The sequence below is a fragment of the Mesoplodon densirostris genome, chromosome 18 (assembly GCF_025265405.1).
Source record: "Mesoplodon densirostris isolate mMesDen1 chromosome 18, mMesDen1 primary haplotype, whole genome shotgun sequence".
Lineage (NCBI taxonomy): Eukaryota > Metazoa > Chordata > Mammalia > Artiodactyla > Ziphiidae > Mesoplodon > Mesoplodon densirostris.
The window spans coordinates 5,327,003-5,345,468 of record NC_082678.1 but is presented as its reverse complement, the minus strand read 5'-3'; the positions used below and the strand labels follow the sequence as shown (position 1 = coordinate 5,345,468).

General features: G+C 45.3%; 1 protein-coding gene across 1 annotated transcript; it reads right to left on the bottom strand.

The window, feature by feature from the left end:
* Nucleotides 1–2,512: 2,512 nt before the first annotated feature.
* On the bottom strand, nucleotides 2,513–10,316 carry GSDMA (gasdermin A; the record flags this gene model as incomplete). Its single annotated transcript, XM_060082143.1, has 11 exons — nucleotides 2,513–2,747; nucleotides 3,256–3,346; nucleotides 4,295–4,409; nucleotides 4,882–4,996; nucleotides 5,235–5,274; nucleotides 5,933–5,953; nucleotides 6,465–6,491; nucleotides 6,881–6,928; nucleotides 7,443–7,539; nucleotides 8,354–8,509; nucleotides 10,281–10,316. Coding segments are annotated over 11 exons (981 nt in total), but the record flags the coding sequence as incomplete, so codon positions are not given.
* Between the last annotated feature and the right edge of the window lie 8,150 nt (nucleotides 10,317–18,466).

The window sequence follows — 18,466 nt, the reverse complement described above, 5'->3', positions numbered from 1 at the left end:
TTAGGGGTCCACTCTGTGAGGCCCAGGGCTAGCACATTCAGGGGGAGGGGTGGTAAAAAAAAAAAACAGCGCCAGAATGTAATCTGCTGGAAGCTTTGCTCTGGGCTGCTGTGTATTGTGAGGCCGGAGGAAAGAGAGAGGCTTCAGGGGGTACGTTGAGGCGCCTCTATGCATCCAGACAGACACTGTAGTGAAATGGGGGAACAGAATAATAGTACACCTAAGGAGCACCTAAGACTCCTCCAAGGGAAGGAAATTGGACCTGAAACCCTGTCCACTTATTTTTCATAGGAATCCTCCAGCGATTCTGCAGGAGGAGGATACAGGTTCCAATTTCTTAAGACACAAAACAAAAACTCCCTTCCTATCTTGGAACTTTTATCTCTTCCATAAATGGAAGTTTTAAGTTTTAGACCAGGTCAGACCCTGCAAGACAACCTAGCCCTGTTGTAAGGTCCTAGAGGGCAGAGAATATGTTTCGACTATATTCTCCTTTATATTTATACAGAGAGACGGTATTCTTTGTATTCCTCCTTTTATGCGACTGCAGCGAATAGCTGCTCGCACTAAACAGCCACTTGCTCAATGGAAAAGTGTGTGCTCCAGTTTTAGGGAAAAATGCCTGACCAATTCCTTCCTAACTGTCCCCCTGCCCCCTAGGACTGGGAGAAGGATAACAGGACTTTTGAATCATCACTGGAATAAACTCATGAAAATCTCTTCTTTGTAACACCATATCTGTAACTGAAGGTGGGCATGAGAATGGTAAAGGAAGAAAACCGACAGGTTTTGTTGTCCATCTTTATGAGGTTACCCTTCTGGATAGTTAGGGTGTTAGCTCACTTCATTGTTAAGTTTACATCACAAGGGAAAAACAATCAAGTCAGCAGATAACTACCCAGTATGTCCTTGAGCAATATAGCGAGGCCTTGGAAGATGCCCCAGAATGGGCGAGGATGGCTTAACGCAAAGCTTTTGTCAATGGGTCATGAATTCTTGGTGAGTGAGGGAAGCAGCCTGGGTAGGGGGTGGCTAAGAAGGGGGAGAGTCTGACTCCTGGGGCCAAAAACCTTGCAGAAATTATTCCACCCGTAAAACTATTTTATAAGAGATTGGTGAAAGATGTTAAAACCCAGCTTTAGGCAGAGGAGGCTGGTATGGACCCAGCAGTTTTATGAGACTGAATGTCTGTATTAGCCCTTCCACATGCCAAACCTACCCACATAACAACCACGCTAATTGAGGGCAGAAGAAGGAAAGGTGAAATGAGAAGATAATATCACACTTGCTTTTTTAAAGTTTTGCATCAGTCTAATTCTTGGGTACCATTTATTTATTTATTTTTACTTATCTGCATTTTTAAAGAAATTGTATTATTTTTTTTTTGGCCGCGCCGCACAGCCTGTGGGATCTTAGCTCGAACCCGGGCCCCCTGCATTGGGAGCGTGGAGTCTTACCCACTGGATCACCAGGGAAGTCCCATCTTCTGACTTTAGAATCTAGACTCCATATTCCACACCCTCACAGTTCTTCTCTGAGCATTTTCCAGTTGGTCTGAGGACCACATGACAGTATTCATGTACATATAATCTATACGTAGTATGATAATATTTATTTATTTTTTTCTGGCACAAATTAAGAACTTCCTTAGGGGGGCTTCCCTGGTGGCGCAGTGGTTGAGAGTCCGCCTGCCGGTGCAGGGGACATAGGTTCGTGCCCCGGTCCGGGAAGATCCCACATGCTGCGGAGCGGCTGGGCCCATGAGCCATGGCCGCTGAGCCTGCACGTCCAGAGCCTGTGCTCTGCAACGGGAGAGGCCACAACAGTGAGAGGCCCGCGTACTGCAAAAAAAAAAAAAAATTTCCTTAGGATAGGTTCTTCAAAGAAAAACACCAAAAGGCACTTCACCCAAGATGAAATAATATTTTTTTCATCAATTCCAATGAAGCTTGATTTTTGGAATCATAAGTGGTAGGGGTTTTACCCAGATGATGCACTGGAAGATCTACAACTGGATAAACCATTTCCTGAGCTGAGAGAACATTTCAATCTTATGATTTGGATCATATGGGGGAAAAACGTCCATAGCCACACTCCATAGATTATAGTCATCACTAAATATTCAGCACAGTGGAACAGTGAAACAAATGGATGAACACCTAAAATGTATAAAGAAAAAGAGGTCTTCAGATATTTGATTAGATGGGGGTTCTAAAGGGGTAGGGGTTGGCCTAGGAAAGTATTTAATTTCGGTTTTGCTGAAATGGTTCATAGTTTTAAAAGTTTGAGTGTTTCCACTTTTAGAGGATTTAAGCATCAGCAGATGGGTTGTGGAGCCATGGGGCAGGGGGATATACAGAGTTGGACAAGTGGAAATTGATTATCTTGGGTAATCAGCTAAGGTTTCCATCATCCTCAGCCTGCTGGCTCTGAAATGCCCTTGCATGTCAGGACAGGACACAATAAAGTAGGGAAGGCCTTAGGAAAGCAGGAGGCCAATGGAAAAGGCAAGTTAGGAGGCCTTGGTCAGTAGCTGCAGGAGGGAGAGGCCAGCATAAAGGGCACAGAGGCGGGGAAGGGTGTCTGCGTCCCATGTGTACTGGGGGCCTGATCTCTGCACTTCCAGGCCACTCAGCCCCACTAGGGCCTCTGTGAGGGTCAGTTCCTCTTCCCCAAGAGAGGAAAGCAGCTCAGGTTGCAGGGGGAAAACACCCTCTTTATCCTGGCGGAAATTCTGTTCCATTGTGCTCTCCACCGGGAAGGAACCAAAGTAGTAGGAAAAGAAAGAACTAGAAAGCTCTCTTCCTTTTTCCTATCTCAAAAAAACCATGAAGAGGGCTACCGTTCTTTTACTATAACCCCTTTTGTTACATTACATGACAACTCTGTCTGGGCCTTTTAATAGCCCTGAATGATGAGCGGCAATTTGTTTTTAGCCCCATTTGACAGAGGAGTGAATTGAGGCAGACTCAGAGACATTAAGATTTGCTCACATCCCTTGGCTAGGAATAAACCAAGTCAGAGGTTTCTGTCTCTTCTCCTAGGATCAGGTTGAAAAACCCAGATAGTTGCCCCAAAGTGCACTCTTCTCCCTCTAGTTGTGAAATAGCAAACAGGAAGAAACATGGAGAGAAATGAGAAGGGGGCATGAGCTCCTGGGATAAGACAGAGGCCCTGGAGGATGGTTCTGTCATTAGGCGAAATTGCATCTTTCCACTGGTTCTAGCTGACTCCCTCGCGAACTCTCCCCGACACCTGCCATTTTTTCTCACCAGCTTTAGCTGCAAAGGTAAGATCTTTTTCTCCATGGATTGTGCCAGCAGCTTCTGTTGGGCTTCACTTAACTCTGGAGAAGAAAAGCAGAGAAAGAGATGTGTGGGTGCAAAGGGGACTACAGGCTCCCAGGGGGTGTATTTCCAGAACGTCGGCATCCACTGATTCATACATTCATCCAAGGTTGAATGCCTGCTCTAGGCCAGGCACCTTTGCTGGATGTGTTAGGTAAAAATCATCCTCTCTTCACTCAAGGAACTTGCAGTCTAGTGGAGAAGACAAAGTAACATGCAATTATAATCAGGCTGTTACAGGAGCCATAGCTGAGGGTCTACTTTGGTCTTGGTGTTTGAGGGCAGGCTTCTTGAAGGAACAAACACCTCAGCTTACACGTGAAGGTCCAGAGAGTTTTTCAAGGTGGGAGAATGTTTCTTGCAGAGGGAAGAAGAGAATTCAGGGGCAAGATCAGAAGATGTTATCCTCAAATTAAAGCTAACAGATAGCGATATAAAAGTGATGAGCTTAGCTATATGTAGAAGTTTTAAGTATATGGCTGATAAAACTAGGGTTATTTCCCAACCTCTGTTAGCAAGACTAGGCTATGATGACCAAGTGAATCCTTAGGAATGAAACCAATTTTTTTTTTTTTTTTTTTTTGTGGTATGCGGGCCTCTCACTGTTGTGGCCTCTCCCGTTGCGGAGCACAGGCTCCGGACGCACAGGCTCAGCGGCCATGGCTCACGGGCCCAGCCGCTCCGTGGCATGTGGGATCCTCCCGGACCGGGGCACGAACCCGTGTCCCCTGCATTGGCAGGCGGACTCTCAACCACTGCGCCACCAGGGAAGCCTGAAACCAATTTTTGAAGATGTAGATATAAACTACTTAACTGTAGTATAATTTGCTTGACATTTACTTATTTACTCATTCATTCATTCATTCATTTATTCATCTGGAAAGTCATTTAGTGACTCATCCTACCACTGAATAGGTATATAAATGAAGACCTCACTCCCCACTTACCTGTTAGAGCTCCAAGGAAATAGAGGACGGCACCCATAGCCTCCTTTGAGAGTAGGACATCTTTTGGGAGTGCCTCCAGGGTTACTTCATGTCCTTTGTCTAGAGCTCCTTCAAGCTGTGGGGAAAGTTGGGTGGGTGACTATTTAAGATAACACAGTTAAAGGGCATAGTGCCTGGCACATAGCATTCCCTTGAGATGTGTTAACTATCTCCATCTCCTCGTTTCTTTTTCAAGGTATCAAGCCCTGAAAAGTATTGGACTCCTGGGTTCCTTGGTGTCTGAGCCCTGGACTCTGGAAAGGAAAGGTCCAGCCCCCTTCCAACGGAGCAGGGAGCCTACCCTCTGTTCATGAGGAGGGAGCATGTGCTTTGGGGGAATCTGCACTGTTTGCCCTTCTCCAGAGGGACACAGGGAGCAGTGGTGCCCCTGGCAGCCTGGGGAACACTTGACCAGCCTTGGGGAAGGCGTCCACTGTCGATTCCTCTAGCCACTGCCCACCTGCTGCCAGACCCATCAGATCGCCACACACACCTCCACCAAAAGCCTTCCTTCTTCTGCATCTCCCACCCTTCCCTTGGGTCCTCACCGTGAGCTCCAGGTCTTCCAGCTCCTTTTTCTTCCCTAAGAGTTTGCTGAGGGAGCTGAGCAGGGAGCTCTTCCCTTCTGGGCTCAGCCTCTCCACTTCCGGGGTCTCCCTTTTTTTTTTTTTTTTTTTTTTTTTTGTGGTACGCGGGCCTCTCACTGTTGTGGCCTCTCCCCTTGCGGAGCACAGGCTCCAGACGTGCAGGCTCAGCAGCCATGGCTCACGGGCCCAGCCGCTCCACGGCATGTGGGATCTTCCCGGACCAGGGCACGAACCCGTGTCCCCTGCATTGGCAGGCGGACTCCCAACCACTGCGCCACCAGGGAAGCCCCCGAAGCCCCCGAGTCTCCCTTTAAACCTCTTCTTTTAGGGTCCTGAAGTCCTCGTGTACCTCCCCTGTGGGGACAGTAGATGTGGTACACTCCCCATCAGTTCAGTCAGTGCTCTCCCTGCAGGCTTCCTTCACTCAGCCCTGCTCAGGCCCCAGGCTCTGATGCCCCCCGGGCTTTGCTCTCCTCTCTTTTTGCTTGACCAAGGAACACAGTTATGAAGTCATCCCCCAGCCTTGACTTGAGGTGTTGGGGGTGGGGTGGCGGGAGGGGGTGGACCAGGACCCACATTATCATCCAAGACAGGTTTTCATTCTCCCTGAGATCCCAGGCCCCATCCTGGATCAGTAGACAGTTGACCTCCCTTTCTCTAAGACCCCAGCTAAGAGTTGATAAGGAAGGTCTATTTTCCCTTCTCAAGAGTTAGCTGACAAAGAAGAATAATTTCGGTGACTGAGTAAAGACCAGGAGGGGACTGACCCAAAGAGCAGTGGGTCTAAATTCGGGGATGTGGGTGGATTAAAGATAGCTTGAACCTTGGCCTGTCCCTCTAGCAGCCTGGCATCCTAGGAATATGTCCAGCCTGCTTTAGAAAGAGTGGCTTCCTGGAAGTGGCTGCAACCCCCAGCAACTGGGACTCAGCACGTGTCTTCCCGTCCCTTCACCCCAAGGTTACTTCCCCTGCCTTCCTGCCAAAGTCTAGGGAGAAACACAAAATTCCTTACCAACATCAGATGCCTGGATAACTGAGGGGAAAAACAAAACAAAACAAAACCATTTAGAATGCAATCCTCCAAACCGGTAGCCGTACCCAGGGGATGAGACCTGAATGAGGAAATATATCCTGTCTCCTGGGACATCCCAGCCACCTTAAGGATGCTCCTGCTCCATTCGTGGAAGGTAGGACTGGAGCAGCACAGATGCTAATGCATTGTGAAAAGGGGCACCTGGATTAAGCTGGCATCACTGTGACTCAGCAGCTCCCACCCCGGGCGCTGGGTGGCATAGGACAGGTTATAGTTACTAAGGCCTTGAGGACAGAAGTTGGAGGCATCAGACCACCTGGGCATCTTGTCCAAAGACTTTCCCCTTCCACTGCTTTTCCCTAAGCTGTTGGAATTCCTGCCACATTTCAGAGACGGTAGTTGGCTGAGATCTGCTCTGCCCTGTTCCTTGTCAGTCCCAGAGAGAAGGGAAGACAAAGACGGGAGTTTTAAAATTCTGTCAAGAAAGGTGCAGTGAAATGACAGGAAACACAGGTGAGCTTCTCCTCTTCTGGCTCTTCTGAAGACAAACAATGCACATATGTCAGCATAAAACCTCTTTGTGCCTTTTTATCTAGAGCAGTTGTCAAGGCAGCTTTATCAGTGATCGTTATAAAAACACAGAGCTCATCCGCCCCCGCAATTTGGGAACACGCACTGTCTCCAGTATTTCTGCTTCTGATGGTGCCTTCCGGTCTCTTTCTGTTTCTCTGTCTCTCATGGGCAATTTTCTGTGTCTCCATATGCCTTTCCTAAAGTTGAGGATAGATATCTTTCAGGCCTTGGGAAACAAAACCAGGGGGCTCCTTGGGGGATTATGGTATACCCTATTAGAGGGTGCAGGATTTCAGCAGGTAACGTCAGGGGTAGGGAGAAAGATGTGGGGAGCTGGGAAGCAATTTCACTCACCTCCGGGAGGGAAGGTTTGCATGTCATCATTGCAGATGGGTGGAATATCTGTAAGGAACAAGAGAGGGGAGGGCAGTGGGACTCTTAACAGCCGTCCCAAATTTTCTTCTCTGCTCTCAAGCCCATGGGCTCTGCTAAGGGCTAGGACCCTGCCCTCGAATGCCTCACCTAATCCCCTGCTCCGCCTCTATGGCTGGAAGTGATCATTTCTTCCTCTGTAAATCTTTTCCTATGATACCACTCTTTTCTACCTTGCATTCTAGTGCTGGTGTCTGTGTGCCTGTTTCCTCCAGTGGCCCCCGACTTCTTGAGAGCAGAGGCTGTGCTCATTCATCCCTGTACTCCCTTCCCCCATCTACACAGGGCCTCGCACTCAGGAGATGCTCAGAACCCAGATGTTCCTCACTCCCTCTCCAGAGCAGCCTCTGCAGTTCTGGCTCTGTTGGTTGGGCCACAATACAATACACTCCTTTACTCCTTTCCTGGCGTTGCCACGGGAGGGGACCAGGATGCCTTAGGAGTGGTGCGGGTAATTCTTGTCTTGAGGGGAGAATGTGCTCACCCCACTCATCTTTGCCTTTGACCATCAGCTGTCTCACTCGAAATGCCAGGACGCAGCCCTTGGGGATGGTAACAGCCTCCTTGTGGTTTATGGATCCCTAGAAGTAGACAATGAGGATTTGTGACTCTGCAGAGATGCTAAGTATGAGACATTGGGAGTGAGGGATGGGGGACCAGTGGAGGGCCAGGCCCGAGAGCGTCTGGGGAGATCAGAAGTTGGGAACCCTTCAGCGGTGTCCCTGATCGCCTTTCCACCTGGTGGAGTGAGCTTCAGAGCTCTTCTGTTCATTTCCGCTGATCAACCCTTTAACGACCTCTTTCTCTCTTCCTGGTTCAGGCACATGAAGGAACTGGGCTCCATCACCTGCCTATGCATCCCTGTCCCACTTTAGAGCTTCCATCCAGGCCCTGGTTCCTTCTTCCTCTTTGCCATCTGTCCCATGCTCACCTCCTTTGAAAGCCTTCCATGACTACTCCCTACTCCCGGTTCCCACTCATCCCTTGAATATTTATACAGTGTAGATATAGGTATGTAGATCACTACTTATTTACATTGAATTTTCTGGCCTTTAACCTCTGTGTCTCCTGCATGAGACGGAGAACTTTCTGACAACAAGGATGCCTTTCCTGTAGATTGGGAGCATCGTGAGGGAAAATCCACAACTAAGAGTGTCCCCTTCCCTGGTAGCTCCCCGTGGCATCTGGCACAGGACTCTATCCAGCTGGGCACCATTGACCATGGGGATGATTTGTTTCTGGCCAACTGGGGTCTGGATGTTGAAGAGAATGGGGAGGAAGTGGGTCCTTTTCGGTATCCTGAGGGGGCACTGATCGGGTTAAGTGATGCAGCCCCTGAGGGTAAACTGAATGTGTGTGTGTGTGTGTGTGTGTGTGTGTGTGTGTGTACCTAACCTGTAGCCCCAGCGGGGCGAAGAATGGGAGGGAGGAGCCTTGCCAGCTCTTGCCAGTCACCTTCTGTGCGGTCTGTACCCCCTCCACCTCCACGTTCAGGTTCTCTCCTCGCCCTCGCATCTCCTCCAGGAATGGGCGCTCTGCTGCCAGCTTCCTGTGGCAGGAGAAACATCAGGGACCCGTCCGGAGCTTTTACTCATCTGGGCCCTCCCCTTCTTTTTTTAAAAAAATAATTTATTTATTTATTTACTTACTTATATTTTTGGCTGCGTTGGGTCTTCATTGCTGCGTGCATGTTTTCTCTAGTTGTGGTGAGTGGGCTTCTCATTGCAGTGACTTCTCTTGTTGTGGAACATGGGCTCTAGGCGTGTGGGCTTCAGTAGTTGTGGCGCACAGGCTTAGTTGCTCTACGGTATGTGGGATCTTCCCGGACCAGGGATCGAACCCGTGTCCCTTGCATTGACAGGCGGATTCTTAACCACTGCGCCACCAGCTAAGTCATTCCTATAGTTTAAATCTTTAAATTGCTGACCACCACATACATATCTTCACCTTGACTCCTCTCCTGAGCTCCAGGTCCTCATTTCCAACTACTTTTAACATTGTTAAAGATTGAGATATAATTGACATATAATATTGTACTACTTTTAGGTATACAGCATAATGATTTTTCTTTCTTTTTTTTTTTGGCCGCATATTGAACCTGTGCCCCCTGCATTGGAAGCACAAAGTCTTAACCACTGTACCACCAAAGCTACAATGTAATGATTTGATATATGTATATATGGGAAAATGATTGGGAATTCCCCGGTTGTCCAGTGGTTAGGACTTGGTGCTTTTTTTTTGCTTTTTTTTTATACAGCAGGTTCTTATTAGTCATCCATTTTATATACATCAGTGTATACATGTCAATCCCAATTGCCCAATTCATCACACCACCAACCCCACCCCCCCGCGGTTTTCCCCCCTTGGTGTCCATACGTTTGTTCTCTACATCTGTGACTCAACTTCTGCCCTGCAAACCGGTTCATCTGTACCATTTTTCTAGGTTCCACATACATGCGGTAATATACGATATTTGTTTTTCTCTTTCTGACTTACTTCACTCTGTATGACAGTCTCTAGATTCATCCACGTCTCAACAAATGACCCAATTTCGTTCCTTTTTATGGCTGAGTAATATTCCATTGTATATATGTGCCACATCTTCTTTATCCATTCATCTGTCAATGGGCATTTAGGTTGCTTCCATGACCTGGCTATTGTAAATAGTGCTGCAATGAACACTGGGGGCATGTATCTTTTGAATTATGGTTTTCTCTAGGTATATGCCCAGTAGTGGGATTGCTGGATCATATGGTAGCTCTATTTTTAGTTTTTTAAGGAAACTCCATACTGTTCTCCATAGTGGCTGTATCAATTTACATTCCCACCAATAGTGCAAGAGGGTTCCCTTTTCTCCACACCCTCTCCAGCATTTGTTGTTTGTAGATTTTCTGATGATGCCCATTCTAACTGGTGTGAGGTGATACCTCATTGTAGTTTTGATTTGCATTTCTCTAATAATTAGTGATGTTGAGCAGCTTTTCATGTGCTTCTTGGCCATCTGTATGCCTTCTTTGGAGAAATGTCTATTTAGGTCTTCTGCCCATTTTTGAATTGGGTTGTTTGTTTCTTTAATATTGAGCTGCATGAGCTGCTTATATATTTTGGAGATTAATCCTTTGTCCGTTGATTCGTTTTCAAATATTTTCTCCCATTCTGAGGGTTGTCTTTTCGTCTTGTTTATGGTTTCCTTTGCTGTGCAAAAGCTTTGAAGTTTCATTAGGTCCCATTTGTTTGTTTTTGTTTTTATTTCCATTACTCTAGGAGGTGGATCAAAAAAGATCTTGCTGTGATTTATGCCAAAGAGTGTTCTTCCTATGTTTTCCTCTAAGAGTTTTATAGTGTCCGGTCTTACATTTAGGGTTCTAATCCATTTTGAGTTTATTTTTGCGTATGGTGTTAGGGAGTGTTCTAATTTCATTCTTTTATGTAGCTGTCCAGGTTTCCCAGCACCACTTATTGAAGAGACTGTCTTTTCTCCATTGTATATTCTTTCCTCCTTTGTCATAGATTAGTTGACCATAGGTGTGTGGGATTACCTCTGGGCTTTCTATCTTGTTACATTGATCTATGTTTCTGTTTTTGTTCCAGTACCATATTGTCTTGATTACTGTAGCTTTGTAGTATAATCTGAAGTCAGGGAGTCTGATTCCTCCAGCTCCGTTTTTTTTCCCTCAGGACTGCTTTGGCTATTCAGGGTCTTTTGTGTCTCCATACAAAGTTTAAGATTTTTTGTTCTAGTTCTGTAAAAAATGCAATTGGTAATTTGATAGGGGTTGCATTGAATCTGTAGATTGCTTTGGGTAGTATAGTCATTTTCACAATATTGATTCTTCCAAGCCAAGAACATGGTATTTCTCTCCATCTGTTGGTATCCTCTTTAATTTCTTTCATCAGTGTCTTATAGTTTTCTGCATACAGGTCTTTTGTCTTCCTAGGTAGGTTTATTCCTAGGTATTTTATTCTTTTTGTTGCAGTGGTAAGTGGGAGTGTTTTCTTAATTTCTCTTTCAGATTTTTCATCATTAGTGTATAGGAATGCAAGAGATTTCTGTGCATAAATTTTGTATCCTGCTACTTTACCAAATTCATTAACTAGCTCTAGTAGTTTTCTGGTAGCATCTTTAGGATTCTCTATGTATAGTATCATGTCATCTGCAAACAGTGACAGTTTTACTTCTTCTTTTCTGATTTGGATTCATTCTATTTCTTTTTCTTCTCTGATTGCTGTGGCTAAAACTTCCAAAACTACATTGAATAATAGTGGCGAGAGTGGGCAACCTTGTCTTCTTCCTGATCTTATAGGAAATGCTTTCAGTTTTTCACCATTGAGAATGATGTTTGCTGTGGGTTTGTCATATATGGCCTTTATTATGGTGACGTAGTTTCCCTCTATGCCCACTTTCTGGAGAGTTTTTATCATAAATGGGTGTTGAATTTTGTCAAAAGCTTTTTCTTCATCTATTGAGATGATCATATGGTTTTTATTCTTCAATTTGTTAATATGGTGTATCACACTGATTGATTTGCGTATATTGAAGAATCCTTGCATCCCTGGGATAAATCCCACTGATCATGGTTCATGATCCTTTTAATGTGCTGTTGGATTCTGTTTGCTAGTATTTTGTTGAGGATTTTTGCATCTATATTCATCAGTGATATTGGTCTGTAATTTTCTTTTTTTATAGTATCTTTGGTTTTGGTATCAGGTTGATGGTGGCCTCATAGAATGAGTTTGGGAGTGTTCCTTCCTCTGCAATTTTTTGGAAGAGTTTGAGAAGGATGGGTGTTAGCTCTTCTCTAAATGTTTGATAGAATTCACCTGTAAAACCATCTCGTCCTGAACTTTTGTTTGTTGGAAGATTTTTAATCACAGTTTCAATTTCATTACTTGTGATTGGTCTGTTCATATTTTCTATTTCTTCCTGGTTCAGTCTTGGAAGGTTATACCTTTCTAAGAATTTGTCCATTTCTTCCAGGTTGTCCATTTTATTGGCATAGAGTTGCTTGTAGTAGTCTCTTAGGATGCTTTGTATTCCTGCAGTGTCTGTTGTAACTTCTCCTTTTTCATTTCTAATTTTATTGATTTGAGTCCTCTCCCTCTTTTTCTTGATGAGTCTGGCTAATGGTTTATCAATTTTGTTTATCTTCTCAAGGAACCAGCTTTTAGTTTTATTGATCTTTGCTATTGTTTTCTTTGTTTCTATTTCATTTTTTTCTGCTCTGATCTTTATGATTTCTTTCCTTTTGCTAACTTTGGGTTTTGTTTGTTCTTCTTTCTCTAGTTCCTTCAGGAGTAAGGTTAGATTGTTTATTTGAGATATTTCTTGTTTCTTGAGGTAGGCTTGTATAGGTATAAACTTCCCTCTTAAAACTGCTTTTGCTGCATCCCGTAGGTTTTGGATCGTCGTGTTTTCATTGTCATTTGTCTCTAGGTATTTTTCGATTTCCTCTTTGATATCTTCAGTGATCTCTTGGTTATTTAGTAACGTATTGTTTAGCCTCCATGTGTTTGTGTTTTTTACATTTTTCCCCCTATAATTGATTTCTAATCTCATAGCGTTGTGGTAAGAAAAGTTGCTTGATATGATTTCAATTTTCTTAAATTTACTGAGGCTTGATTTGTGACCCAAGATGTGATCTATCCTGGAGAATGTTCCATGCACACTTGAGAAGAAAGTGTAATCTGCTGTTTTTGGATGGAATGTCCTATAAATATCAACTAAATCTATCTGATCTATTGTGTCATTTAAAGCTTCTCTTTCCTTATTTATTTTCATTTTGGATGATCTGTCCATTGGTGTAAGTGAGGTGTTAAAGTCCCCCACTATTATTGTGTTACTGTCGATTTCCTCTTTTATAGCTGTTAGCAGTTGCCTTATGTATTGATGTGCTCCTATGTTGGGTGCATATATATTTATAATTGTTATATCTTCTTCTTGGATTGATCCCTTGATCATTATGTAGTGTGCTTCCTTGTCTCTTGTAACATTCTTTATTTTAAAGTCTATTTTATCTGATATGAGTATTTGCTACTCCAGCTTTCTTTTGATTCCCATTTGCATGGAATATCTTTTTCCATCCCCTCACTTTCAGTCTGTATGTGTCTCTAGGTCTGAAGTGGGTCTCTTGTAGACAGCATATATATGGGTCTTGTTTTTCTATCCATTCAGCAAGCCTGTGTCTTTTGGTTAGAGCATTTAATCCATTCACGTTTAAGGTAATTATTGATATGTATGTTCCTATGACCGTTTTCTTAATTGTTTTGGGTTTCTTTCTGTAGGTCTTTTTCTTCTCTTGTGTTTCCCACTTAGAGTTCCTTTAGCATTTGCTGTAGAGCTGGTTTGGTGGTGCTGAATTCTCTTAGCTTTTGCTTGTCTGTAAAGCTTTTGATTTTTCCATCGAATCTGAATGAGATCCTTGCTGGGTAGAGTAATCTTCGTTGTAGGTTCTTCCCTTTCATCACTTTAAGTATATCATGCCACTCCCTTCTGGCTTGTAGAGTTTCTGCTGAGAAATCTGCTGTTAACCTTATGGGAGTTCCCTTGTATGTTATTTGTCATTTTCCCCTTGTTGCTTTCAATAAGTTTTCTTTGTCTTTAATTTTTGCCAGTTTGATTACTATGTGTCTTGGCATGTTTCCCCTTGGGTTTATCCTGTATGGGACTTGCTGCTCTTCCTGGACTTGGGTGGCTATTTCCTTTCCCATGTTAAGGACGTTTTTTGACTATAATCTCTTCAAATATTTTCTCTGGTCCTTTCTCTCTCTCTTCTCCTTCTGGGACCCCTCTAATGTGAATGTTGTTGCACTTAATGTTGTCCCAGAGGTCTCTTAGGCTGTCTTCATTTCTTTTCCTTCTTTTTTCTTTATTCTGTTCTGCAGCAGTGAATTCCACCATTCTGTCTTCCAGGTCACTTATCCGTTCTCCTGCCTCAGTTATTCTGCTATTGATTCCTTCTAGTGTAGTTTTCATTTCAGTTATTGTATTGTTCATCTCTGTTTGTTTGTTCTTTAATTCTTCTAGGTCTTTGTTAAACATTTCTTGCATCTTCTCGATCTTTGCCTCCATTCTTTTTCTGAGGTCCTGGATCATCTTCACTATCATTATTCTGAATTCTTTTTCTGGAAGGTTGCCTATCTCCATTTCATTTAGTTGTTTTTCTGGGGTTTTATCTTGTTCCTTCATCTGGTACCTAACCCTCTGCCTTTTCATCTTGTCTATCTTTCTGTGAATGTGGTTTTTGTTCCACAGGCTGCAGGATTGTAGTTCTTCTTGCTTCTGCTGTCTGCCCTCTAGTGGATGTGGCTATCTAAGAGGCTTGTGCAAGTCTCCTGATGGGAGGGACTGGTGATGGGTAGAGCTGGCTTTTGCTCTGGTGGACAGAGCTCAATAAAACTTTAATCCACTTGACTGTTCATGGGTGGGGCTGGGTTCCCTCCCTGTTGGTTGTTTGGCTCAAGGCAACCCAACACTGAAGCCTACCTGGGCTCTTTGGTGGGTCTAATGGTGGACTCTGGGAGGGCTCACGCCAAGGAGTACTTCCCGGAACTTTTGCTGCCAGTGTCCTTGTCCCCATGGTGAGCCACAGCCACCCTCCACCTCTGCAGGACACCCTCCAACACTAGCAGGTAGGTCTGGTTCAGTCTCCCCTGGGGTCACTGCTCCTTCCCCTAGGTCCCAATGCGCACACTACTTTGTATGTGCCCTCCAACAGTGGAGTCTCTGTTTCCCCCAGTCCTGTCGAAGTCCTGCAATCAAATCCCACTAGCCTTCAAAGTCTGACTCTCTAGGAATTCCTCCTCCCGTTGCTGGACCCCCAGGTTGGGAAGCCTGACATGGGGCTCAGAACCTTCACTCCAGTGGGTGGACTTCTGTGGTATAAGTGTTCTCCAGTCTGTGAGTCACCCACCCAGCAGTTATGGGATTTGATTTTACTGTGATTGCGCCCCTCCTACCATCTCATTGTGGCTTCTCCTTTGTCTTTGGATGTGGGGTATCTTTTTTGGTGAGTTCCAGTGTCTTCCTGTCGATGATTGTCCAGCACCTAGTTCGTATTCTCACAAGAGAGAGTGAGAGCATGTCCTTCTACTCCACCATCTTGGTTCACGGCTCTCTTATTATTATTTTTTTAATTGAAGTATAGTTTTTTAAACATTTTATTGAAGTATAGTTGATTTATTGGATTGGCCAAAAAGTTCCTTCGTTTTTAAAGTAAAAATAAAAGACACATTGTTCATTTTCACCAAGAACTTTATTGAACAACGTACTCACTGATTTGTTCCACTATCTTCTGCCATTTTTCAGGTAACTTCATAATTCCATCTTCTCAAAACTTTTTGTGCAGCTACCTAATACCTCCTCCCTCGACAGCTCTAACCATTACCTTAAACAAACATCCCTTCTTAGGCGGTGGGACGGGAGCTTGGGCGTGGGGGAAGGCTGCCATTAGTCATGCGGTTCCTGTCACAATTGCACATCTATGCAGAAATGTGTGTCTGTGTAATCACCTCTCCATCTCTCTTTTCCTGGTTCTTCCTGGATTTCCATCTCTTCCTCTCTGTATCTCTTATTCAGCACATTGATGTGATACGACAGCAATCCAGCATGTGGTCCTGGGTTGTGCAGTCTCCCATCCTTTAATCAGCTCCAGAGAAGGCGGCTCCACTTCCCACCCTCTTCCCAGCCCACCGTTGCCTCAGCCAGACTTTTGGGAGTTTCTTCCTCGTGTCTATCTTCCTCCCACTGACTGCAAGCCAAGGTTTCCAGTTCAGCTCATCCTCCAAAGACTTGGAGAAGAGTGATTTCAAGAAGTCACACCTGGGACTTACCTGGTGGTCCACTGGTTAAGAATCCGCCTTCCAACACAGGGGATGAGGGCTTCATCCCTGGTCAGGGACATAAGATGCCACATGCCATGGGGCAACGAAGCCTGAGTGCCACAACTACTGAGTTCAGGCGCCTCAACGAGAGAGCCCGAGTGCCACAACAAAAAGATCCTGTGTTCCGCAACTAAGACCCGACACAGGGGCTTCCCTGATGGCGCAGTGGTTGAGTCTGGCCGGACATGGGTTCGAGCCCTGGTCCGGGAAGATCCCACGTGCCGCGGAGCAACTAAGCCCGTGCGCCACAACTACTGAGCCTGAGCTCTAGAGCCCGCGTGCCCAGAGCCCGTGCTCCACAACAAGAGAAGCCACCACAATGAGAAGCCCGCACACCGCAACGAAGAGTAGCTCCTGCTTGCTGAAATTAGAGAAAGCCTGCGTGCAGTAACAAAGACCCAATGCAGCCAAAAAAAAAAAAAAGTTTATTTATTTATTTTAAAAAAAGACCCAACACAGCCAAGAATAAATAAATAAATATTAAAAAAAATAAGTCACACCTGTTTCTGCTCTTCCTGAGGACCCAGAAAGTCCATCAAGCCAGCTTTCTCTCCTCTGACCTAGAAACCTTGCCTCTTTATTTCTCTTGCCCTCCTTTATTCCCTCTGAACTCTACCAGGCCTGTCCTTATTCTCCTTGTCCTGCTCTCACCCCACCTTCACCCCATCACACCATTCCCCCAACTGCATGATGGTGTTCCAAGCAGGAGCCTTTGAGGGTTCAAGGTGCAGAGAAGAAATGAGGACTTGTGAGGTCATCAGGTTGGAAGGTCTTGTGCTTTTGGAATAAAAACATCCATGCCAGACTTGTCCCAGTGCTGTTCCTCCCACCCAGCATATCCTGTCTTTTTGTCACCCTCTACCCCATTCAGCACCAGCTCCTCAAGAAAACCTCCAGTAAAGTCCTTAGGGATAAGCCACAGAATCACTTTATGGTCCAGAGACTTCTTTTCCTCAGAGTCCTTGTTTATGTTCAGGGAAATCTGGGACACAATTCAAACTGTGCTGGAGGAAATTTAAGTTGGATTAATGTGTAAGTACTCTTTACGTCAATTAATAGTGATTTATTGAAACAGGAGCCTGGGTAGTGCATGGTGCTGATGCAGGCAACAGGCTTTGCTCTGTATCTCCCTCTGGTGGTCAGTTAAGGGAGGTAATCATCCCCGAGGTTTGCTCCAATCTTGTGATTTGTGTGTGGTTGCTAGGAGATGGGGGTCTGGTAAGGGAATCGACTTAGGGGAGGAAACCCCAGCCACCTGTTCTCTAAGACCCTGACCCACAGAGTACACTGCAGACTCTGAAGACAGACACAGACATTGGGACGGGGCATTATTTACTTACCCATTTTCTTCTTTATTCTCCTTTTTTTTAATATATAGTTTTTTTCTTCTTTTGGGGGGTGGGGTGGGTCTTCCTTCTGTTGTAGATTTTATTTTACTTTATTTTTTGCCACGCTGCGTGGCATGTGTTGTCCTAGTTCCCCGACCAGGCATCGAACCTGTGCCCCCTGCATTTGAAGTGTGGACTCTTAACCACTGGACCGCCAGGGAAGTCCTTCTTTATTATTCTTAATTTTCTCCTCAGGAAGGGGCCAAAGAGGAAGGAGAGAGGGGTAGGCTACTGAAGTTCAGGAGGGTGGAAGGCACTGATCCTGGCAAGAATGGGAAGAAGCTGACACCCTGGGAGTTATGAGGGCAGGAAGGAGCTTAAGGAACGTGCCTGTAGCAGACAGAGCCAATTTGTAGGGTGTGGGAAGCCTGGAGCACTTGGGGGAAGGGACCCCCTGCACAGACATACTCCCGGACCTTTGTTGAGTAAAAAGAGGTGGACTAACTAGGGATGAAGACAGGCTGGAGTGGTGGAGAAGCAGGAAGAATGTGCAGTGAGGGCGTTGCGTTTTATATTTCTCATGGGGGACTTCCTTGGTAGTCCAGTGGTTAAGATTCTGCGCTTCCACAGCAGGGGGAGTGGGTTTGATCCCTGGTCGGGGAACTAAGATCCCCAATGTGAGGCCAAAAAAAAAAAATTATATCTCTCATGGGAGGTTGGAAGTTTTGGGGTGCAGACTGCCGATTGTGAGCTATACTTCCATAAATAAACTATACTTCTTTTCTGAATGGAGTAAAAATAAGACTCTTTTCTTATCCCCTAAAAAAATGTTCTTCCCGAATTCTCAAATCCGCTTTAGAGCCTAAGACATCTCCAAAATCCTGGCTGGGCAGACACTGGTCAGTGGCTTGTGACACTTACTCAAAGTTGTGCTGAATCACTGAAGAAGTACGTCAAACTCAAGGTCAAACTACAAGGTGCCAGCCCTCGCTGCCCCCAGCCCTCTGCTGCCAGGCCCGCTACCCGGAGTCAGGCTGAAGATGCAGCTGCGCCAGGTGCTGGAGCTCCTGTCCACTCACAGCTGATGAAAGAGAAGCTTTCCTCCTCAGCTGTGACTGCCAGGCCTTCGTGATGGGACAAAGGTCCCAGATCCTTGTTGAAGAGACTGGGTCCCAGATGGAGCCTTTGAAGCTCTGCTTCCAGGAGAACTTGGAGTCGAAGCTCCTCTCCATTTCACCAACTCCCCCAGGCCTGCACCAAGCCCCACTCTGTTTTCCCCAGTTCTGGTTGGGGAAAGCCA